The sequence below is a fragment of the Chanodichthys erythropterus genome, chromosome 22 (assembly GCF_024489055.1).
Source record: "Chanodichthys erythropterus isolate Z2021 chromosome 22, ASM2448905v1, whole genome shotgun sequence".
Classification (NCBI taxonomy): Eukaryota; Metazoa; Chordata; class Actinopteri; order Cypriniformes; family Xenocyprididae; genus Chanodichthys; species Chanodichthys erythropterus.
The window spans coordinates 9,952,490-9,978,441 of NC_090242.1; the positions used below are offsets into that span (position 1 = coordinate 9,952,490).

Consider the following 25,952-nt stretch of genomic DNA (forward strand, 5'->3'; position numbering starts at 1 on the left):
TGTGCTCTGATTGGTCGGCTGGAGCAGTGTGTTGTGATTGGTGTTTGGGAAATGTCCCTCCCATTACCATAACCGCCAGTTTCAACACAGTACTAACTAACTCAACCAGGCCCCGCCCCTTTATTCTGCGCATTAATTATTTAAATGAGGAACATTGGGAAGAAAACTCAAGATGGAGGCATTTCGGGGAGATCAGAAACAGTAACAATTTAACACAATTAAAAAAAAATTATATAAAATAATAAAACACAACTGTTCACACTCTCTTGTTGTTTGTGAGCCTCACTCACATTCTGTGTCGCTCTATAACATGTGATCGGATGAGCCGAGAGTTACAGCCGTTGTAACATCATCAGTGTGACGGTAACACAGCCGGCTCTGTTACTCTGCTCTCGTCCGAGAGTGTCTCTTTCTCCTGTTCACTGGTTCCTAAAAATAGCAGCGTTGGCTGTGCTGTGCAGGAGAGAACAGCTGAAGATGTCTCTCTTTCTCTCCCTGGGGGACTGCAGTCTATTCTCTCTCACCCAGAATTCTCCTCTTCATGCTCACTTTCTCTTTGGACACATCCAGCTCTCCACACACACTCTTAGCTCGTGCCGCAGAGCTGTACCCATCCCATCCTAGCCCAGCCCTACACGTTTCATCTGTGACATGTTCTCTGCTTGTTTGGACTTTTATGTTGTATTTCTAGTTTCCTGTGTCTAGTTTTGTAGTCCTTTTGTAGTTCTTTTGGTTCCCCTCATTTGTTTTCACCTGTGTCTTGTTAGTCTAGTATGCTCTACGGGTGCTGGTCATATAATTAGAATATCATCAAAAAGTTGATTAATTTCACTAATTCCATTCAAAAAGTGAAACTTGTATATTATATTAATTCATTACACACAGACTGATATATTTCAAATGTTTATTTCTTTTAATTTTGATGGTTATAACTGACAACTAAGGAAAATCCCAAATTCAGTATCTCAGAAAATTAGAATTTTGTGAAAAGGTTCAATATTGAAGACACCTGGTGCCCCACTCTAATGAGCTAATTAACTCATAACACCTGCAAAGGCCTTTAAATGGTCTCTCAGTCTAGTTCTGTAGGCTACACAATCATGGGGAAGACTGCTGACTTGACAGTTGTCCAAAAGACGACCATTGACACCTTGCAGCTGTTCACAGAGCTCTGTGTCCAAGCACATTAATAGAGAGGCGAAGGGAAGGAAAAGATGTGGTAGGAAAAAGTGTACAAGCAATAGGGATAACCGCACCCTGGAGAGGACTGTGAAACAAAACTCATTCAAAAATATGGGGGAGATTCACAAAGAGTAGACTGCAGCTGGAGTCAGTGCTTCAAGAACCACTACGCACAGACGTATGCAAGACATGGGTTTCAGCTGTCGCATTCCCTGTGTCAAGCCACTTTTGAACAACAGACAGCATCTGTCTCGCCTGGGCTAAAGACAAAAAGGACTGGACTGCTGCTGAGTGGTCCAAAGTTATGTTCTCTGATGAAAGTAAATTTTGCATTTCCTTTGGAAATCAGGGTCCCAGAGTCTGGAGGGAGAGAGGAGAGGCACACAATCCACGTTGCTTGAGGTCCAGTGTAAAGTTTCCACAGTCAGTGATGGTTTGGGGTGCCATGTCATCTGCTGGTGTTGGTCCACTGTGTTTTCTGAGGTCCAAGGTCAATCCAGCCGTATACCAGGAAGTTGTAGAGCACTTCATGCTTCCTGTTGCTGACCAACTTTATGGAGATGCAGATTTAATTTTCCAACAGGACTTGGCACCTGCACACAGTGCCAAATCTACCAATACCTGGTTTAAGGACCATGGTATCCCTGTTCTTAATTGGCCAGCAAACTCGCCTGACCTTAACCCTATAGAAAATCTATGGGGTATTGTGAAGAGGAAGATGCAATATGCCAGACCCAACAATGCAGAAGAGCTGAAGGCCACTATCAGAGCAACCTGGGCTCTCATAACACCTGAGCAGTGCCACAGACTGATCGACTCCATGCCACGCCGCATTGCTGCAGTAATTCAGGCAAAAGGAGCCCCAACTAAGTACTGAGTGCTGTACATGCTCATACTGTTCATGTTCATACTTTTCAGTTGGCCAAGATTTCTAAAAATCCTTTCTTTGTATTGGTCTGAAGTAATATTCTAATTTTCTGAGATACTGAATTTGGGATTTTCCTTAGTTGTCAGTTATAATCATCAAAATGAAACGAAATAAACATTTGAAAAATATCAGTCTGTGTGTAATGAATGAATATAATATACAAGTTTCACTTTTTGAATGGAATTAGTGAAATAAATCAACTTTTTGATGATATTCTAATTATATGACCAGCACCTGTATACTCCAGTGTTTCCTGTGTTCTTTAGAGATGTGTTCATCAGAAACAAAGCTTTTCAAAACTTTAAATCCTTTGAACTAATTGACCATGTGAACTGTTATCTGTTCATTCTGTACTCGCTGTACAAAACCACACGAATAAACCACGAATAAACCAGTTTATTGATTGCAATAAAGACAAAGCTAATGGGAACGTTTGAATAAGAAACACTGTGTTTGTAATTAGACACGCACACGCAACATTTCTCCAGCACTTTAAATGTTATTTTTAATGTGATGACCAAAAATATTATTTGTTCATCCTTCTGAGATTGTCCCCATTTGTAAAACCGAACATTTCAAAATGTAGGAAATCCAACATTTGATAGAAAACAAAAAGAAATTAAAGGTGCCCTAGAACTTTTTTTTTTTTTTTTTTTTTTTTTTTTACAAGATGTAATATAAGTCTAAGGTGTCCCCTGAATGTGTCTGTGAAGTTTCATCTCAAAATACCCCATAGATTTTTTTTTAATTAATTTTTTTAACTGCCTATTTTGGGGCATCATTAGAAATGCACCGATTCAGGCTGCGGCCCCTTTAATTGCTCGCGCTCCCCGCCCTCGAGCTCTCGACTATAATACAGTGCATAAACAAAGTTCACACAGCTAATATAACCCTCAAAATGGACCTTTACAAAGTGTTCGTCATGCATGCTGCATGCTGATCATGTGAGTATAGTATTTATTTGGATGTTTACATTTTGATTCTGAATGAGTTTGATGGTATGCTCCGTGGCTAACGGGCTAAAGCTAACATTACACACTGTTGGAGAGATTGGACAGAGTTGTCATTGATTCTTCCTATTGAAGTGTTGTGTAATGTCGCCGATCCGTCATGTACTGTGCACAACATGGTACCCCAGACAGTCGTGTAGTGTGAGAAGAATAGTGATCTGACAACTTTGAAAACTATGCAGTGTGCACCGGACATTAGTTAATATAATATTATATGATTTTTCTTAAATATTAAATATTTTTTATAGTAAAATATTACAATAGCTGTAGTTTACTTTTATACTAATTTTTATTTGTTTATTTAGTAATACTAATGTTAATAATAATTATTATTATTGTTTATTTTTATATTTGTATTGATAAGTAATCACAAAATGTTGGCCAAATTGTGCAGCCCTACAAACAAGCACACAAACCTGGAATTTTGATTCGATCACGATTTAAAATGAATGTAAAAAATTGCAATTAGATATTTTCCCCACATCGTGCAGCCCTGCTTGTAGTGAGGGCAGCTGGAGCATCGGCGAGTGTGATTCTCAGCCTCATGTAAAGTGATGATCGAGCAGGGAAAGGCGACAGGAAGAGACCAGCATGAAAGGGAAAAGCCCTGTTTTATGGCCATATAAATCTGCCAACAGCCAGTGAAGTGTTTCCTCTTCTGTCTGTGTACAGCATCCCTGTCAGCACAGACACACACTTTCACACTTTGCTTTCCTCACGCGTTTCTGCCATCTTTTCAGAGTCTGATAATTGTTCATCCCTTCTTTCCTGACAGATGGAGAGTGAGATGAAGAGGAGGAAGTACTCCACCAGCAGCAACGACTCTGACACCACCGACAGTGAGTAATAAACACAGATGGAGACAGGGAGATGGAAACACATTAGTGAAGAGGACTGTAGTGTCAGTCGCTAGCTTTATTTAGATTTGAAGGAAGTTAGTGTTTGTTCATTGGTGACCCTGACGAGCCACATCATCCGTCCCAGCAGATGTGATCTGCTCCTGAGTTCTTTCTCTTATCCAACTCGAACGGCACAGCAAGATGCCGACTGTATGATATACATAATAATATTTGTACTATCGATTGTTTTTTTTGTTTTTTTTTTTAAACTCAGCCAACTTGGATATTAAATTACAGTAGTATAATAATGATTAATATCAGATTTCAATATTATAAAATAGTAATGAGGGCTGTAAATAATGATTATTCTTGATAATCGACCATTACTTGAATGATTAATGTACTGTTCCAGAGATTAAGGTACTTTTTTGAGAACTTTTTTTGACAAAATCATTAAAAAAAGTTAATTTTTTTTTTTTTGAGTATAATATTGGATCCATCAGGCTTTTATGTCTCATATAGTCTGATATAGTGAGGAAAAAACAGCTCAATTTTATTCAGAGGAGCAAAAATATGCAATTTTGGTGCAGATGCTGATATTAATATGAACAAAAAGTGATGAAATTCTGACTCTTGTGATGTAAATCAATGTCTTTATAACAGTATAGCAGATACTGACATAAAATGCATTTAAATATCAATATGTCTCAGTAAGATGATATTTAAATTCTTTTCAAAGCTTTGTAGTTTTAAAACATATAATGCAATGCTATACAATGATGGTTGAGAGATGAACAAATAAACCTTCCAAAAGCCTGATGATCATATTTGATACTTTGATTTTTGTAATAAATGATGTCTGGATAATCAAGTAAACCTGCTTCAGTCCAGTTGAAATATTACTAACAATATCAAAGTTATTCTTGCATTTACTTGATAAAAATCAGTGCAGATTTCGAAGAATTTGCACATTTATACTAAAAGACTTTTACTTTATAAAGTCTAAACTATCAATCAGATGACAGAAGGACCTGAGGAGATTGTGTGCGACAGGTTTATCAGCAGTTTTGATCATGATCATTTAGAGGCCTTAGAAATTTGCGTATCAAATATGATACAGTAGCTTCATAGGCTTAACCCTCTGGTGCTTCAATTATTATTATTTCAATGAAATGAATGTGCTATATTTTAGTTTGATAATGTTTTTTATTTAATATTTTGTATTTTTAGGTGATTTTATGGTACTAAATTAGATTTACGCTGTAATATTTTGTTTGGCCGCAGTACCAAAAGTTTCCACTAGAAGAAATTCGTCTCTCGTTTATTTCCAATGCGCTCATTTTTTACTTTTTTTTTTGTTCACGCAGTAAGTGCCAAAACCTTTACCAAGTTTCATACTATTCCGATGAAGTAAAAAATTATAGAAAAATAAAACTGTAAACTTTTTCAGTCGAAAATGACAGAAGAGCACCAGAGGGTTAATGCAACCTTTAATCAACAGAGTGCTAACACTAAAGACAAATGAATTATAGGTCAAACAATACTTATTCTTTTTAAATGAAAGTTTAATTTTGTTTATTTTCCAACTTTGACCTTAGTGTAAATTTTATCATCAGATATTAATCAGTTATGCCGAACAGCACAGCACCAATTGTTGTCATTCAAAAAGATAGACATACAGGTTTGGAAGAACATGAGGGTGAGTAAATGATGATGTAATTCTCTGTAAGTTTAGGTATGACACTTCAATCTCTTGCAGGTCATGTGACCACCTGGTCACGGTCTTCAAAGAACACGGGGACCAATAGCACATGGGTACGCCATGAGCAGAAGAAACCATCTGAGGTGAGAAATACTGTTTCACGCAAGTTTAAAGTCAGCATGAAAGTGAAGTTGTGCTAGTCTTTTCTTCCTTATTGAACAAGAACAAATGTAGGGCGGGGCTTGATTTTGTCCCTGGGGAATTGATTGGATGATTGGATGGTTGTGGTTTGCTATTGGTATAAAAGTGTGGTTATTTTATGTTAAATTCAGATTCAATAGAATTATTGAATTTAATTAAAAAGTCTAATATTTATACAATTATACAAAAAGCTCATTTTTAAATAAGAAATTAATCATTAAATGATTTGGCTAAGTGCATCCAGAAGTTTCATTTGTGTAATTCAGTCGCAATTTGAAAGAAAAAAAGGTTTTGTTTTTTTTCATGAGATTTACTTAGGAAATGGCTAATCAGTCCCTCCAGAAAAACGTGGGATTTTTTTGTGATTGTTGCGGGCTAAAATGCTTGATTATGCGGCACGTTTTGTTAAAAAATGCGATGGAATATGCGGGATATTTTTGCAATTTTATGCGATGAAATTGCGGGAACTTGCAAAAACTGCGGTTTGATGAAAAACAGAAAAAAATAAAAGGTGATTCCCCCAACACCCTGTTCTCACTAGGCTACTACTTTAATGTAAAGAGTATTTCCTATTACTTCCTATGATAAGCAAGAATACTAAATCACAGAATATTTAAGTTCTCATTCTGTTTTATTTCAGACCTTAATTAACACATGGCTCAAACTTACAAAACATTGAGTCTTAGCTTTACAAAAGGAATATGAGTTTGTAGAAAGGCGCTATATAAAATAAACGTATTATTATTAATATCCAACAACTTCTATAAAAATGAATAGATAAAATATTTTTAAAAATGTGTGCTTCTTCCTGCCTGCTTCCGCTGCTGCTTTAACCATCCTTGGCGGTGGCAAAGTGAAAGTGGTTTTCCAGCGTCAGCACGCAAAATAATTTGCTCCCACTGTCATGTAACACACCAGGAAACTGCTTTGCGCGGTCTTTTGCGCTTAATTTTATTGGCAAATGAGAATGATTTGTGTGCTTCATCATGGTTTCATGGTTTGCAGATGATGTTCACGTCGCGTAATTACGTCACTTCACAAGGTTCCCATGGCAATAGGGGGAAAATAATGGCGCTTTACTAGTGTGAAGTAAATGCAACATTTTTCAACTTTCTGCTAAGATATATGTGACTTTTTTGCAACGAAAATGCAGGGATTATGAAATCATGCTAGCCCCGCATATATTTTGCTTGCTGAAATCGGCAGTTTATGCGGCGAAAGCATAGACAGTAAAAGAAATGGACACAGCGACCCCATTGGAACTCAATTGAGACGAGTGAAGCCCATTTTCAGCGATTTTTAGCACTTCCTTTTCTGACGCGCAGTCTCAAACTAAGCTTGATGACGTCAGCAACCTGTCTGACAGATGTAAATCTTCTAGTAGCTGTGCGTGCAAACTGCCATCGTTAATCTTGCAGAGACGGCGAGCTTGAGCGGGGAGTTCTTTGGCGTGAGTGAGCAGGAGTAAGTATTCTGATTAATTAGTTTGTATAGTATTTTAAAATGTAACGCCAGTAGGCTTCTCTCTTGACGTCTCCCCGATTGCCTGCGAGCTTCTCTTCTTGTCTGTACGGTAACTTCTCTTCTGTGCGACAGAGAGTCGAGTGGTTATGACGCAATCGTTAGCTTATTTTTACAAAAACTGTTTCTACGGGGCCATAATGTAACATAGAAGGTAATGGAGCCCTTTATACATTGTCGTGTATCTTTGGAAATAAATAATGGACAAATGGAGTCTTTAAACGCCTCAGACGTAAAGTTATTCACTGTCAAAGTGACGCCAAAATGTATGGGAGTCAATGGGGATGCTAACGCAAGTGAAGTTCTGCTACAAGATGGCGGCACCCGGCCGACTTCAACTTCCGGTCGACTTCCTTGGGCACTGGGCGAAAGTGCGGCGTATTTGAAAAAATGCGACCCCCGCATAAATATGCGGACTTTGGCTGATTATGCATGAAATCAGACGATCGCATAATCGCGTTTTTCTGGAGGGACTGGCTAATAAGCCAATAAGTGCTTGTCTGCTTCTATCTACTGGTTATAGTGCTAATTTAATGTCTTTTTATTTTCAAATATGTGTTTGTTTGCCAACAAGTGTTAGTTTTCCTACATCTTGAAACTTTTAGTTTTACAAATGGGAACAATCTTTGAAGGATGAACAAATAATGTTTTTGGTTTCTGTCCCACCCTACGTTTAAGTCACCCACTCAGAAATACTCAGTCAAATTAAGTTTTTAAAAGTGTCTGTTTATTTAAAGTTTGTCTTCTGTGAAGAGATCTTGTTTCATGCTCAAACTCTTAATGTTTTATTCTCATATATTTTGCATTCTGACACAAAGTTGCTTTTATTCTCACCTCAGCGCCAGTGAAAATGCCACCACGGCCTGAAGAAAGCATCCTTGTTGAATGTTGCCAATGTTCTGTTCTTTCAGGTGTTTCGGACAGATTTCATTACAGCCATGAAGTTGCCTGATTCAGCACAACTGAGCCCAGAGGAGTTCTATTTCCTGTCAGACCCCTGGAGGCAGGAATGGGAGAAGGGTGTGCAGGTGCCAGCCAATGTGGAACCCATTCCTGAGCCTGTAGTCAGGTGAGATTCAGCAAGAAAACAAACATCTGACTGAAAACACTGGAACCTGTTCAGTATGACTGATTTCAGTGACCAATCATAGGTGCTCTATTCAAAACCTGATTTTTGCTTATAAGTCAATATGGAATGAGTCACATGATGCATGTCCTGATCAGCGTTATGCAGCACATACAGTCCACGGAGTTGAACCTGAAACTTCCAATGCTTGATGCACGTATGATGAGTTGTGTGGTCATTCAGGTGTGTTTTTCCCCACCAGGGAGCTTCCTGATGTCAATCGAATCCCATTCTTTTCACCAATCCAAGCCAGGGGCCAGTCAGAGTTTGGCTTCGGAGAGTCACATGGTCTCACTGAGCCGCTGAGTCGCTACGATCTGGATGATCTGGATGTGACCTGGCTTGAACTAGTTAATACTGAATTCAGACAGTTAGGTAAGATTTACTGACTATCTGAATCATTTTCCTTTTTTAATGATGCAAGTTTGTTATTGTAAAACAAGTCAGTATCAAAGATTCACTCGTTTTCTCAATGCATCGATTACAAATCCTGACAATGCATATGAATCAATCCTGAAACATGTATTTTTAAATCGTGAATCATTTGCTTCGGTCAATAATTGAGTCAAACCGCTCAAACCATTGATAAAGTCATGGAAAAGATAAAATCCTGCAACATGAAGCTTTACTTGTAAGTATAAAGATACATTTCTATAGCTCAGACTTATTTTAAAGTGTAATTTTGGCTGCCCCCGAAAATGGGTCACTCCATTGACATTACCTGAGCAGCTGAAGTAAAACCCGCTTATTTGAGGATGGATGAAGGACGGAGCTAAAACATAAAGTCATAAACATAAAGTGTCTAAAATGCATGCGCACAGTTCCGTTGAGTAATAAATGAAATTTAACTTAATGCAGTTAAATTGAAAGTAGGAAGCAAACTGTTTGCTGAAATAACCACAACATTAACAACACTGAAACAAAAGCTTGTGGTTTATCTGTTAGTCAGATGAGCATGAAACACCCACCCGCTTTCTTTCAGAATCATCACTGGGCGGTAGAAAGGAAAAGTTAAAAACTGGCATTTTATTGTAAATGAAAATAAAATAAAGAACCTACACGATCCTACACAACAGATAATATCAACAGCTAAGCCTTTTAAAATATTGGCTTATAAAAATGTACATTTTTATAGGCTATCAAAATAAAGTGATGTATCATCATTAAGAACTAACATGATCTAACAACGGACAAAAGGGTTTTTTCATCACTCTCTGACCCCCTGAAGGTCTATTTCACACCCTGAGTAAGACACATTAGGGAAAGCATTTACAAAATCATATGAATGCACTTAAAAAATGCAAAATCGAATCTCATTGTGAATTGTCTCGAATTAAATCATTCTGAATTTGCAAAAAACGATCTGGAATTGAATCGATTCACTGTCTACCAAAAGATTCAAGATCTTTATACAGTACAACACAAGTTAGTGGCATTTTCCATCTTAATTCAGTTCAGATTATGTAATTTTCTGCCAAATTATTTGTAAATTTGTCAGATAAATGTTACAGTTTTCAGCTAAATGATCTTTGTGTAAGTTGTGTACTAGTACTAGTCATGTACTAGTGCTGATTGCCTCGGCAATAAACTGAAATAAGTTTAATTAGAAACCACTAAAATTATTAACTGGAAATAAATTAAAAACTAAAGCTGAAATAAAAATAAACCTAAATATCAATATAAAATAAAATAAATAAATAAAATCTAATAAAATGATGAAAGCACATTACAATTTACTAAAAAATTAAACTAAAATTAACAAAAAAAATAAAAGCTAATTCAAAATATTAATAAAACTGTAATAAAACTACAATAAACACTAAAATAACACATAATACTAGTATCAACCAAAATGAAATGGCTGCATCTCTACAGGTATAATCCTTTTCTATGATATACTTTCAAGAAAAAAAATTAGTAAGACTAGGATTTGAGAGGCTTGAAACATATTTGAAAAAAGATAAATGTTTTATCAAGTTCTAATTTAAGTTTAAGGATGGTAGTGACAAGACTGAACAAGCTTTTTTCTATATAAATTTAAGTGTCTTTCCAAAGAAGACACTTTGAGACTCCAAAAAGACACCTGATATCCATACCCAGTCTATTTAACTCAGAACTACTGTGCACATCAAAGCGCACATGACAAACATTCCAGTGCATAGTTTTCAATTAAAAAACAAAAAGAAATACTTTTTAATTTTCAAAATGTATACAATGCAACAGCAAAAAATAAATGTTATATTTGTTTAGAGCTTTATGTATATACTATGTGAAGGTGCTATACCAAACAGGACCACATCACATGGAGATGCCAAAAGACCACTATACAAATAAATAAAGTCCTTAAAAAGTCTAAACAAAAATATTTTAATAAATGGTATGTCCTAATGATCAGTTTAAGAGGCCTTAAAGTCGTCATGAAATCAAAATCGACCCTATTTCCTTTGTTAGTGCATATTACTAATCTTGTGGTGAACAATTAATCCGTGCAAGTTAAAACACAGAAAAACGATTGTTTGTCACAGTAATCTTTAATCAAAATCTGAAAAGTTACTTCCGGTCTGGAATGGCGTTCCTTCTCTGATGACGTCAGTTTGACGGCTTGGGTTGAAAACGTGTAAACCACTCCTCTGCAACCGTTAGTCTGCTATGAGCGAGAGATGGAGAGGAGGAGCGCTAAAGTCAAACTCTGCCCTCTATTCAATATTCATTTTCACTTGGAAATACATTACAACACTGGAGAAAAGACGATTGCAACTTCCAGTTCACGCGGACTTTAAATTTGGGGATGGAAAAACAGGAATTGTGATACGGCTTAGTGTGATGATTAAACTTCAGAAGGCTGTGATTTCATTAATGAATACAAGCGCTGCATGTTCAAATATAGAAACACAGCTCACTGTTTCAGAGCAGTTCATAAACAATAAATATTACACATTTATGCCAAACAATTGATTATGATTTACTGTTGATGAATTTTCACAGTTTACTTTATTATGGTGTTTGTACTGTAATATGTTGTAGATGTTTGTAAGAGATCATATTTTAGCTGCCAGCAATAGTAAAGCATAGACATTTCAACATAAGAGTCCTGGTGTATTCAGGCTTGTTTATAATTAAAAGACCTGCATTTTGCAAAAAGTTTCAAGCAGTCTTTATGTCCCGATTCCTTCTCCTTCTCTCAATTCTCTTCACTGTGCTACATTACTTAGCCTGTCTTGTCATGTGTGCTTCCCAGCACTTCCGGAGCTGGACGAGCTCACCATGGAGCAGGTTGTGGTGGAGCTGGAGAGCAGGTGTCAGCAGAACATGCAGCAGGCCATCGAGACGGAGGAGGGGCTGGGTATCGAATACGACGAGGACGTAGTTTGTGACGTGTGCCGCTCACCTGAGGGGGAGGACGGCAACGAGATGGTTTTCTGTGACAAGTGCAACGTTTGTGTGCACCAGGTACTTCTTCTACAAATTATCCAGATTGCATTGAGATCTACTGCCAATGCTTGGGGACTGTAATTAAAGTCACCATGAAAACAAAATTGACAATTCTTATTTTTTACACGATGTTAAGAGTAAATAGTAATGTTAAAGATATTTTGTATTCTCAAAAACAGTTGCTGGTCCCGAGTGACTTCTACAGTATAAAAAAAAAATGGAATTCAGAGCTCTCAGCCTGTTACAGTAGCCACACCCTAATCTCTGTCAGCTACAGTAGCCACGCCCCAAACTCCCACCCTGGTACAGTAGCCACACCCTAATCTCTGTCAGCTACAGTAGCCACGCCCCAAACTCCCACCCTGGTACAGTAGCCACACCCTAATCTCTCAGTCTGCTACAGTAGCCACACCCTAATCTCTGTCAGCTACAGTAGCCACACCCTAATCTCTGTCAGCTACAGTAGCCACGCCCCAAACTCCCACCCTGGTACAGTAGCCACACCCTAATCTCTCAGTCTGCTACAGTAGCCACACCCTAATCTCTGTCAGCTACAGTAGCCACACCCTAATCTCAGTCAGCTACAGTAGCCACACCCTAATCTCAGTCAGCTACAGTAGCCACACCCTAATCTCTCAGTCTGCTACAGTAGCCACGCCCCAAACTCCCACCCTGGTACAGTAGCCACACCCTAATCTCTCAGTCTGCTACAGTAGCCACACCCTAATCTCTGTCAGCTACAGTAGCCACACCCTAATCTCAGTCAGCTACAGTAGCCACACCCTAATCTCTCAGTCTGCTACAGTAGCCACACCCTAATCTCTGTCAGCTACAGTAGCCACGCCCCAAACTCTCAGCCTGCTACAGTAGCCACACCCTAATCTGTCAGCTACAGTAGCCACACCCTAATCTCTGTCAGCTACAGTAGCCACGCCCCAAACTCCCACCCTGGTACAGTAGCCACACCCTAATCTGTCAGCTACAGTAGCCACACCCTAATCTGTCAGCTACAGTAGCCACACCCTAATCTCTCAGTCTGCTACAGTAGCCACACCCTAATCTCTGTCAGCTACAGTAGCCACACCCTAATCTCTGTCAGCTACAGTAGCCACACCCTAATCTCAGTCAGCTACAGTAGCCACACCCTAATCTCAGTCAGCTACAGTAGCCACACCCTAATCTCTCAGTCTGCTACAGTAGCCACGCCCCAAACTCCCACCCTGGTACAGTAGCCACACCCTAATCTCTCAGTCTGCTACAGTAGCCACACCCTAATCTCTGTCAGCTACAGTAGCCACACCCTAATCTCAGTCAGCTACAGTAGCCACACCCTAATCTCAGTCAGCTACAGTAGCCACACCCTAATCTCTCAGTCTGCTACAGTAGCCACACCCTAATCTCTGTCAGCTACAGTAGCCACGCCCCAAACTCCCACCCTGGTACAGTAGCCACACCCTAATCTCTCAGTCTGCTACAGTAGCCACACCCTAATCTCTGTCAGCTACAGTAGCCACGCCCCAAACTCTCAGCCTGCTACAGTAGCCACACCCTAATCTGTCAGCTACAGTAGCCACACCCTAATCTGTCAGCTACAGTAGCCACACCCTAATCTCTCAGTCTGCTACAGTAGCCACACCCTAATCTCTGTCAGCTACAGTAGCCACACCCTAATCTCTGTCAGCTACAGTAGCCACACCCTAATCTCAGTCAGCTACAGTAGCCACACCCTAATCTCAGTCAGCTACAGTAGCCACACCCTAATCTCTCAGTCTGCTACAGTAGCCACGCCCCAAACTCCCACCCTGGTACAGTAGCCACACCCTAATCTCTCAGTCTGCTACAGTAGCCACACCCTAATCTCTGTCAGCTACAGTAGCCACACCCTAATCTCAGTCAGCTACAGTAGCCACACCCTAATCTCAGTCAGCTACAGTAGCCACACCCTAATCTCTCAGTCTGCTACAGTAGCCACACCCTAATCTCTGTCAGCTACAGTAGCCACGCCCCAAACTCCCACCCTGGTACAGTAGCCACACCCTAATCTCTCAGTCTGCTACAGTAGCCACACCCTAATCTCTGTCAGCTACAGTAGCCACGCCCCAAACTCTCAGCCTGCTACAGTAGCCACACCCTAATCTGTCAGCTACAGTAGCCACACCCTAATCTCAGTCAGCTACTGTAGCCACACCCCAAACTCCCACCCTGGTACAGTAGCCACACCCTAATCTCTGTCTGCTACAGTAGCCACACCCTAATCTCTGTCAGCTACAGTAGCCACGCCCTAAACTCTCAGTCTGCTACAGTAGCCACACTCTAATCTCTGTCTGCTACAGTAGCCACACCCTAATCTCTGTCTGCTACAGTAGCCACACCCTAATCTCTGTCAGCTACAGTAGCCACACCCTAATCTCAGTCAGCTACAGTAGCCACACCCTAATCTCTCAGTCTGCTACAGTAGCCACACCCTAATCTCTGTCAGCTACAGTAGCCATGCCCCAAACTCCCACCCTGGTACAGTAGCCACACCCTAATCTCTCAGCCTGCTACAGTAGCCACACCCTAATCTCAGTCAGCTACAGTAGCCACACCCTAATCTCAGTCAGCTACAGTAGCCACACCCCAAACTCCCACCCTGGTACAGTAGCCACACCCTAATCTCTGTCTGCTACAGTAGCCACGCCCCAAACTCCCACCCTGGTACAGTAGCCACACCCTAATCTCTGTCAGCTACAGTAGCCACACCCTAATCTCTGTCAGCTACAGTAGCCACACCCTAATCTCAGTCAGCTACAGTAGCCACACCCTAATCTCAGTCAGCTACAGTAGCCACACCCTAATCTCTCAGTCTGCTACAGTAGCCACACCCTAATCTCTGTCAGCTACAGTAGCCACGCCCCAAACTCCCACCCTGGTACAGTAGCCACACCCTAATCTCTCAGTCTGCTACAGTAGCCACACCCTAATCTATGTCAGCTACAGTAGCCACGCCCCAAACTCCCACCCTGGTACAGTAGCCACACCCTAATCTCTCAGTCTGCTACAGTAGCCACACCCTAATCTCTGTCAGCTACAGTAGCCACGCCCCAAACTCTCAGCCTGCTACAGTAGCCACACCCTAATCTGTCAGCTACAGTAGCCACACCCTAATCTCTGTCAGCTACAGTAGCCACGCCCCAAACTCCCACCCTGGTACAGTAGCCACACCCTAATCTGTCAGCTACAGTAGCCACACCCTAATCTGTCAGCTACAGTAGCCACACCCTAATCTCTCAGTCTGCTACAGTAGCCACACCCTAATCTCTGTCAGCTACAGTAGCCACACCCTAATCTCTGTCAGCTACAGTAGCCACACCCTAATCTCAGTCAGCTACAGTAGCCACACCCTAATCTCAGTCAGCTACAGTAGCCACACCCTAATCTCTCAGTCTGCTACAGTAGCCACGCCCCAAACTCCCACCCTGGTACAGTAGCCACACCCTAATCTCTCAGTCTGCTACAGTAGCCACACCCTAATCTCTGTCAGCTACAGTAGCCACACCCTAATCTCAGTCAGCTACAGTAGCCACACCCTAATCTCAGTCAGCTACAGTAGCCACACCCTAATCTCTCAGTCTGCTACAGTAGCCACACCCTAATCTCTGTCAGCTACAGTAGCCACGCCCCAAACTCCCACCCTGGTACAGTAGCCACACCCTAATCTCTCAGTCTGCTACAGTAGCCACACCCTAATCTCTGTCAGCTACAGTAGCCACGCCCCAAACTCTCAGCCTGCTACAGTAGCCACACCCTAATCTGTCAGCTACAGTAGCCACACCCTAATCTCAGTCAGCTACAGTAGCCACACCCCAAACTCCCACCCTGGTACAGTAGCCACACCCTAATCTCTGTCTGCTACAGTAGCCACACCCTAATCTCTGTCAGCTACAGTAGCCACGCCCTAAACTCTCAGTCTGCTACAGTAGCCACACTCTAATCTCTGTCTGCTACAGTAGCCACACCCTAATCTCTGTCTGCTACAGTAGCCACACCCTAATCTCTGTCAGCTACAGTAGCCACACCCTAATCTCAGTCAGCTACAGTAGCCACACCCTAATCTCTCTGTCAGCTACAGTAGCCACACCCTAATCTCAGTCAGCTACAGTAGCCACACCCTAATCTCTCAGTCTGCTACAGTAGCCACACCCTAATCTCTGTCAGCTACAGTAGCCACGCCCCAAACTCCCACCCTGGTACAGTAGCCACACCCTAATCTCTCAGCCTGCTACAGTAGCCACACCCTAATCTCAGTCAGCTACAGTAGCCACACCCTAATCTCAGTCAGCTACAGTAGCCACACCCCAAACTCCCACCCTGGTACAGTAGCCACACCCTAATCTCTGTCTGCTACAGTAGCCACGCCCCAAACTCCCACCCTGGTACAGTAGCCACACCCTAATCTCTGTCAGCTACAGTAGCCACACCCTAATCTCTGTCAGCTACAGTAGCCACACCCTAATCTCAGTCAGCTACAGTAGCCACACCCTAATCTCAGTCAGCTACAGTAGCCACACCCTAATCTCTCAGTCTGCTACAGTAGCCACACCCTAATCTCTGTCAGCTACAGTAGCCACGCCCCAAACTCCCACCCTGGTACAGTAGCCACACCCTAATCTCTCAGTCTGCTACAGTAGCCACACCCTAATCTATGTCAGCTACAGTAGCCACGCCCCAAACTCTCAGCCTGCTACAGTAGCCACACCCTAATCTCAGTCAGCTACAGTAGCCACACCCTAATCTCAGTCAGCTACAGTAGCCACACCCCAAACTCCCACCCTGGTACAGTAGCCACACCCTAATCTCTGTCTGCTACAGTAGCCACGCCCCAAACTCCCACCCTGGTACAGTAGCCACACCCTAATCTCTGTCAGCTACAGTAGCCACGCCCCAAACTCCCACCCTGGTACAGTAGCCACACCCTAATCTCTCAGTCTGCTACAGTAGCCACACCCTAATCTCTGTCAGCTACAGTAGCCACGCCCCAAACTCTCAGCCTGCTACAGTAGCCACACCCTAATCTCAGTCAGCTACAGTAGCCACACCCTAATCTCAGTCAGCTACAGTAGCCACACCCTAATCTCAGTCAGCTACAGTAGCCACACCCTAATCTCTGTCAGCTACAGTAGCCACACCCTAATCTCAGTCAGCTACAGTAGCCACACCCTAATCTTTCAGTCTGCTACAGTAGCCACACCCTAATCTCTGTCAGCTACAGTAGCCACACCCTAATCTCTCAGTCTGCTACAGTAGCCACACCCTAATCTCTCAGTCTGCTACAGTAGCCACACCCTAATCTCTGTCTGCTACAGTAGCCACACCCTAATCTCTGTCAGCTACAGTAGCCACGCCCCAAACTCTCAGCCTGCTACAGTAGCTACGCCCCAAACTCTCATCCTGATACTATAGCCACGCCCCAAACTCCCATTCTGCTACAGTAGCCACACCCTAATCTGTCTGCTACAGTAGCCACACCCTAATCTCTGTCAGCTACAGTAGCCACGCCCCAAACTCTCAGCCTGATACTATAGCCACGCCCCAAACTCCCATTCTGCTACAGTAGCCACACCCTAATCTCTGTCTGCTACAGTAGCCACACCCTAATCTCTGTCAGCTACAGTAGCCACGCCCCAAACTCTCAGCCTGCTACAGTAGCTACGCCCCAAACTCTCAGCCTGATACTATAGCCACGCCCCAAACTCCCATTCTGCTACAGTAGCCACACCCTAATCTCTGTCTGCTACAGTAGCCACACCCTAATCTCAGTCTGCTACAGTAGCCACACCCTAATCTCTGTCTGCTACAGTAGCCACACCCTAATCTCTGTCAGCTACAGTAGCCACACCCTAATCTCAGTCAGCTACAGTAGCCACACCCTAATCTCTGTCTGCTACAGTAGCCACACCCTAATCTCTGTCAGCTACAGTAGCCACGCCCCAAACTCTCAGCCTGCTACAGTAGCTACGCCCCAAACTCTCAGCCTGATACTATAGCCACGCCCCAAACTCCCATTCTGCTACAGTAGCCACACCCTAATCTCTGTCTGCTACAGTAGCCACACCCTAATCTCTGTCTGCTACAGTAGCCACACCCTAATCTCTCAATCTGCTACAGTAGCCACACCCTAATCTCTCAGTCTGCTACAGTAGCCACGCCCTAATCTCTCAGCCTGTTACAGTAGCCACGCCCCTGAGCAGACGCTCTCACTGTTTTAATGGTGTCTGAGGGGCTCAGTGTTTACATCTATAGGAGAGATAAACCAATGAATGGCATACTAATAGTAGTCAATGAACAATGGAGAATGAATTTTAACATATAAACCTAAAATTCTTGAAAGATTTTTTCAAGAATTGCACTTGATCATTCTTATAATTCTTACAAACTTAATTTTAAGAAATGTCTTAACTACTTGAAGAATATTTTTGTGAATCCAGCCCCTGGTTTTTTTAGCTTTTTTTGTATGTTTACTCTTAAGAATAACATGCACTTGCTCCACATATTAAAATAAATTCTGTTCATTAAAATGTACAATCACAATTAAAGTATTCGAGAGAAACTGATAATTCTGATGACACAATTCAGATTTTTGCAAATTATTGGTTGTGTTGACGAAGAGTGTTTTTCCTCCTGCAGGCATGTTACGGGATCTTGAAGGTGCCGCAGGGTAACTGGCTGTGCCGAACATGTGCCCTTGGAGTGCAGCCCAAATGTTTGCTCTGTCCCAGGAGAGGAGGAGCTCTGAAACCCACTCGTAGTGGAACCAAATGGGTCCACGTCAGCTGTGCCTTATGGATCCCTGAGGTATCAAACAAAGCTAGTCTGGGGATAGTAGTTATAAGTAGTGTTCAATTTTAGGGATGAAAACATTCTGGTTTTGTCAATGAAAATATGAACAGAAACCCTGACTTTTTGGCTCAGTTTAGTTGCTAAGAAAGACTAAACCATCAATCAAACGACAGATGGCATGGAGTAGATTGTGTGTGACAGGTTTATCAGAAAAGTTTTGATCATGTTGATCATTTAAAGGCCTTATAAATTTGCATATCAAATACGATACAGTAGCTTTATGGGGTTAAATTGATCATAACAACATTTGCAGCTTTTTTGGTTTGGTTTGGAAGCATCAGGGCATTTTAAATCACTGAATTATACATTATAATAAGGAAAAACAATCGTGTTACTTGGTAGGAGGTAGAATGTTCTGCAGTCATACATATTTCCCTGTAAATATAGTGTTTTTTAGTGCACTATTTTCTGATGTAGGTTCTTGGTGCATGGTGCACTTATGCAACTAATTGATAATGAAATTCAGTGGATTGTTTACATTATTGATTTGTTGCAGCCCTAGTTGAGTTGAAATTCACTTTTGATTGAATTTTGCCTCACAAATGATTGCCTGATAAAAGATGCAATAAAGTATTAAAAGCAGAAAGGAAATCATTGGTCATGTCACTTAGCCTTTCACACAAAGCTTATTTTTGTTAAGTGCTACAGAACATATTCACACTTATTCAACACAGGAAAATTGTGATTAGCATTCAATAATGGATGAATTCTAATTGAAATATTTCCCCCGGCTCGCTTTGTCTTGTCATGTGATTGAAAGGAAAGCTTTTCAGCTGGAAATTTTAACTTGTTTGGTCAGATGGAGGGCAAGATGTTTTTGTAAAGGCGTGACACACAGACCCACACATTTAGTGCATAGTTTTACATTCTGAATATCCAAAGGAGGACAAAAGAAGAATTGACAAGAAGATAAGGATTCAAAGAGAGAATATTGAAAAGCCTGGCCAAAATGGGTATTCCAATAAAATGTACAGAAATTGAAGAGCGAGGCAGTAACAATAGACGAATGATGAGGATGTAGAAAGCCACAAAAGCGAGTGAAAAGGCTCACAGAAATCAGTGCTGATGAATAAACTGAATGAACACATAGGCTGAGTTTCCATGGCTTACAGATGCAGTGAATTCATATCTATTCCCCATTTCTGCTAATTTGATCTGTAACACTTTTGAGAGGATTGGGGAAATACTTGTGATGCAATGCAAAGTGTAATTCCTTGATAGGCTTCGTGAGACTCATTTATTTCATTTTTAAAGAATTGAACTTCAATCTAACATGAAAGTGTCGCCCCCAGAGATGCTTTCGGTCATTGTGCCTGCTGTAGATTCTGTGGAAAAAGTTACTTTTAAAAGTAGAGTTACAATATCGTATCATCCCTTAAAAAAGTAACGTATTGCATTAGAGTTGGACATATTCATTATATTCACTTTAAAGCCAAGCTTCGAAGTTTTAAAATGAAATGTATATGAAGTAAAGTAATGATAACATGATGATAACTTTGCAGAAACCCGTTACCTGGCCACTTCGGGTTTGAGGACTTAATATCAATGTTAAAAACATTTCTCTTCATACTTTTATCAATATAAAGTGAATGTGTCCTTGTTTTATAAAAGTATTAATATCTGTTTTTTGATCCATGTATAATATATATGTGATGTATTAAGTAAAACTGAAATATTCATCATGACTACTAGTCAGCCATCCCTAATCTGATTACGCATTGTTTTCTGACTGTTGTCTTCATGTTGACAAAGGTGAGCATTGGCTGCCCTGAGAAGATGGAACCCATTACAAAAGTATCACACATCCCGGCCAGTCGATGGGCCTTGTCCTGTAGCCTGTGTCGTGAACACACTGGCACATGTATTCAGGTGAGAGGCATGCTGGATTTGAATGTCTGACACATTTGAAGTCATGAGAGCAGAATAAGTTGTGACACAGCTGGTGCAACTGGCTGTGAACTCAAGAATTAGATTAGTCTGATTCATACACAAGTCATTAAGAACAGGATCAGCTTTCATTTGTTCAAAAATTCATGGACTATTTTACTTGGAAAGCTCAGGTGGATGTCAAGTTTTTTTCAGGAATAAAGGCTGTAGGCATGTGACAGTATCAAATTTTCATGTTGCGATTAATTGCTGAAGCTTTTATGACGGTATTATCACGACATTGAAATAAGTTGCAAAAAAAAAGTGTTAATGCTTTATAAGTATTTTTCATTGTCAGTTTGGTAATAATGAATTAAAATGTTAACTAATGATGTCTCAAAGTTTTACTGTACAATAACAAATAATCAGAACATTTCTAATCATTAGGGCATGCTGTAGTCCAGATTAAAATGTTTAAGTTTGAAAATAAATAGCCTATTAAGTCTTTTAAGTATTTGGTGCTGAGATGGATAACATTGAGATTACAAAAAAATGAATGGCTTTGAGGCATTTATTCAGTAGCGCAGTTGCTTTGTTTGCGGGGTTTCCGGGGTAACCGCTGCATTTCTGCTGTTCCATCAGTGCCCTCTGCTGTCAGAGAGTGAACGTGCACTTTCATTCAGAGTGTCTCCTTCAGTCGTTCAGTCATGTGCTTCTCATGCATGCTGGGCTTGTTTACATCTGAGCACGTGTCACTGATGCAGAATACAGCGGTGTTGTGCATTTTATACGGTTAATGGGGAAAGTATTCTTAAATCACATTACCGAAGTCTAAAAGGCTGAAATCTGGTCGCTTGACTTCAGAAGAATTAGGGAGTAGCAAGTTGTATATTTTTATGGAACGTTTCTGCCCTTTTTGAAGCTCGAAAGCTTCAGGCCCTAAATATTTCCTTTTGTGTTCCTGTTTGGAAGGACATGAAGGTAAGTAAATAATGACAGAATGTGAAACACCGCTCTAATTATTCCGTTCTGTTTGCACAGTGCTCCATGCCATCCTGCGTCGTGGCCTTCCACGTGACCTGTGCGTTTGACCACGGACTAGAGATGCGCACCACTCTGGCGGAGAACGATGAGGTGCGCTTCAAATCGTACTGTCTAGAGCACAGTAGCGTCTCGCGCTCAAACAGTGGCGCTAGTGCAGACAGGCCCGAACCGCGGCACGCTGGGCCGGATCTTCCAGGGATCTCTCATTCAGATCGTGCAAAGCAGGAGCAAGCGGAACGGGAGAAGGCCAGCCAACGCAAGCAGAAGCTGCAAGAGCTTGAAGACGAGTTTTATAGATTAGTGGACCCCAAGGATGTTGCGGAAAGCCTTTCCCTGCCAGATGCTCATGTGGACTTCCTCTTCCAGTACTGGAAACTGCGACGAAAGGCCAACTTCAACCAGCCGCTGGTGACCATCAAGAGGGATGAGGTGGACAACCTCGCCCAGCAGGAGCAGGATGTTCTGTATCGCCGTCTGAAGCTCTTCACTCACCTGCGTCAGGATCTCGAGAGGGTGAGTGTAGCTGCACATGTTCTCACAAGTTGCCCATCCCTGATCTACAGTAAAAGTGCTTGGCAAATGAATCTATTACTGATAATGAAACTTAGTCACTGATTAGGTTAATGAGTTAAATACACTGGCAGAACCGTGACAACATTATACAATATGAATGAACCTGGAGTATGTGTTTAATTCCATTGTCTCGCCATAGAAGGGCATGTGGATGGGGCAGATGTTCTTACTTATGTGCATGTGATCTGAGATTTGTAAAGCATGATGCATATTGAATAATAAATCATTTGTAGAAACATTTAGGAAATAATGTTCATATTTAGGGTCACTGTAGGCAAGAAATTGCATGTGAGGGCCCTGGAATGTAGATTGTAAAAGGCGCTGAAGGTGTAACATTACACCATTGTCCAGAAACATGCTAATAATTTCAGTGACTGGCGTGTTTTCTTTCAGGTCCGAAACTTGTGTTACATGGTCACACGCAGAGAGAGGATCAAACACTCTTTATGCAACCTGCAGGAGAAGATCTTTGCCTTGCAGATTCAGCTCTTAGAGAAGGACCTGGATGGAGGTATGGAAACTCTTCACAACAATCTCTTATGTTTTTCTTTTGACATTTTGATCTGCCGGTTTTGATTGATAGCTAAGCTGGAAATGCACCAAAGTGAGAAGAATATGAGAGTTGTAAGCAGTGTTTGGGAGTCAAGTTCATTTACAGCTAAAATAAGGTTCAAAATAGACCCTACAAAAATGTTTTATTTTTTCCTTTTAAAACAAATGGTCAGCGAAAGAAGGTGCTCAAACTAGAGCTAAGCGATAAACAATATCATACTGAGATAAAATATATCATATGCGATAACATATATGCCATAAAATATATGTTGATAACGATGATAAGCTCTTGGCATTTTTACTCTATATGGATTAACCTACCAGTCTATCACATATCAGAAGTAAAACGTGACAACATCCAGTCAGTATTCAAGGAGCCAGCGAGGAAAACGAAAATGAAATTGAATTTTCGTTACCCTCCAAAGCTAAGGAAATTGTTGAAAGAAAAAAGGTAAGAACGCATTACACAGAATGCGTTATTTGCGAAAACAAGAGATGAAGCTCAATGGAACAAGCTCTTAATACACAGTTTCTTAAATGTTGAACTTCTTTTAACTTGAACACTGCGTTTTTAAAATGCATTGTCATGCATGCAACGCTACAAAAGACGCGAAAGACATCCGTCTAGCACGTTTACATAGAAAACCAATGCAAAAGTAGTGCAGTGGAATGCAAAAACACATTTTGTGATCCGACCCAGACAGTCTGCAAAATATGTCGACGGTCGGTTCCAACCAAGGCAGGAAACTCAACAAACCTTTTCCATTACCTGAAAAGGTGCTATCCCAGCGACAACGCCAAGAGTATGAGAATGCGGTCCCATGTTAATCTGTGTAGCATAGTGACCGGTTTACGATGTTTACATTTCTCCAGGGTTACCGCGGGGCCTAAAAAGTCTTAAAAGTCTGAAATTAGACTCCCGTGATTTTTAAGGCAGTTAAAAAGTCTTTCTGCTAGGCAATACATTTTAAAATGGTCTTAAATCTGATTAAAAAAAATATGGTTTTAGGCTGTGTAGCACCAAGTCTTTGGTAGTATCCAGTTTGCAACTTGACTGTGTTACGTATGTCTTTTTCTTACGTAGTATGTCACAGAGATGAGTCGATGAGGATGAGTCGCTTGGAAGACAAGAGCGGGCAAATTCGAGCAAAATGGGAAAGTGCAAATTTAACTCTCAATAGCTTGAAGATGAACAGTTTCGGAGATGAGTTAGAAGTAACTAATGACAGCAATGGAGCCATGTGCAATTTATGCAAGACGCATAATTTGGGTACAATGGGAATTAAGGGGAATTACGAATTATTTCGATTTTATTTTATTATTTTCGATTATTTCGATGCATTTCATGTGTGCTATGTCAAAGAGGCATCCGCGCTCTGATGGAAACAACCCAATACAGATGAAAAGCAGGAGACGCGCTGAATGAAAACGCACATTCGCTTGCTGACAGTAGATGGTGCTTATGGAACAGCAGAAATGTAGCTGTTACCCTGATAACCCCTGTAAACAAAGCAGCGGTGCTACTTTCTGTTTCTGAACAGTATTTAAATGTTTCAAACAGCCATTCACTCATTTCACGTCATTTGATCAGTCACATCACATCCAATTATGCATAGATTTGAACTTTTACTAAGCAATGTAACATGTTTTAGGGTGTTACATAATGTCAGGTGTTTAATATTTTTATAGTATACCAATTTGAGTACTGTAGCCAGCGGAAAGAACTTAAAGTACTCTGTAATTTCTGGTCATACATATAGAAGAAATACATCTTCCTTAAAAGTCTACTTTTACTAGTGTACACTCACAATAACAATAAAACTGTGCTTTTGTAAAATAAAGTAAACAAACAGGGTGCGCTTTCTGCTGTCTAAGTCTCCATGAATTTCTTTCTGAAATGCATCACAAATATGAACTGAAACTCAGCGGATACTTGCTACAAAGACATGAGAAACATGTCTATGGAAAGCTTGAAATGTCTACTAAAATCAAATCAAATTGAAAACAGATATTCTCATTTTATGTAATCTTTATGAAACCTCATTACATTATAACCTATATCACATTATGAAAACTCATTACGCATAACCTCCCTATTTTTAATATGACCGTGCGCAGTGCAGGCTATTCATACGGTAATCGTCTATGTGAGCCATGCGAACCTGTAAACGCCCCCATCAACCTCGATAAACAAAGCATCAAGCTTCATCAGATTCTTCTGCTTTTCATTGAGTTTGGAAGAAGACACACTGTGAGGAATAACCCTTGAATTTACCTCAGAAGAAGAAGAATGCTATGCTATGCGCGGCTTGATCCAGCGGTGGATATCTTTTCTGACGAGTAAGTAGCTCATTATTACATTAGCTACCGTGTTATTTTTACATAAACTTGTACACATTTTACTAGTTGGGCTTTTCCCTGTGAAATCAAGTGAAGCTTTGAAATATAAAATATAAGCAATCTTTCTTTGCATCTAATATTATATAAAGCTTTTTTTTTTTGCTCTATAATATTAAAACATAGTACAATATAAAAGTAATAAGAGTGTTTACACTGTAATATGATGAATGTTATAGTCTAAGAATGTTTAGACTAGTGTTTGAAATACTGTTTGCAAATATCAGCTCAAACTTAGATGTTTATAAAGTGATAATGTTGTTTCTAAAGCATAAAATGACTTTTGTACTGTATATATGACAATAAACACAAAGCATGCGTGCCTCTATTACTACAAAAATCATGTTTTTGTTATAAGTGGGTAATATTAATAGTGATTACTAATGCAATAATATAGTTGCTCCTGATATCAGCATGCTTACACGCCTCTCTTTTTCTTTCTATTTTTATTTTATTTTATTTTTTTTAAATACAGGGACGAGATAGACACCACTGATGAGTCCTGCAGACTCAAACTTTCACACGAGTCTCTTCAAACTGTTTTTTCTGACCGCGCCATACCAACATCGGCAAGTTTTTCAACTAAATTGAACTAATATTCTACATGAACATGGTGACTCACTGACTAATGATGGTGGGGCAGTTTTTTCTTCAGTACATGGCAAAAGAATCAGCAGACACACTGGAAATACCAGGTATG

General features: G+C 40.7%; 1 protein-coding gene across 1 annotated transcript in view; it reads left to right on the forward strand.

Moving 5' to 3' along the window:
* jade2 (jade family PHD finger 2) overlaps positions 1-25,952 on the forward strand; it is a 48,776-nt gene that overhangs the window by 5,593 nt on the left and 17,231 nt on the right. Inside the window, exons 2-10 of the mRNA XM_067376999.1 lie at positions 3,896-3,959; positions 5,719-5,804; positions 8,295-8,452; positions 8,712-8,884; positions 11,748-11,959; positions 18,608-18,775; positions 20,573-20,689; positions 21,728-22,243; positions 22,697-22,814. Of these exons, the coding sequence (XP_067233100.1) occupies positions 3,896-3,959; positions 5,719-5,804; positions 8,295-8,452; positions 8,712-8,884; positions 11,748-11,959; positions 18,608-18,775; positions 20,573-20,689; positions 21,728-22,243; positions 22,697-22,814 (1,612 nt within the window). The remainder of the gene's footprint in view (positions 1-3,895; positions 3,960-5,718; positions 5,805-8,294; positions 8,453-8,711; positions 8,885-11,747; positions 11,960-18,607; positions 18,776-20,572; positions 20,690-21,727; positions 22,244-22,696; positions 22,815-25,952) is intronic.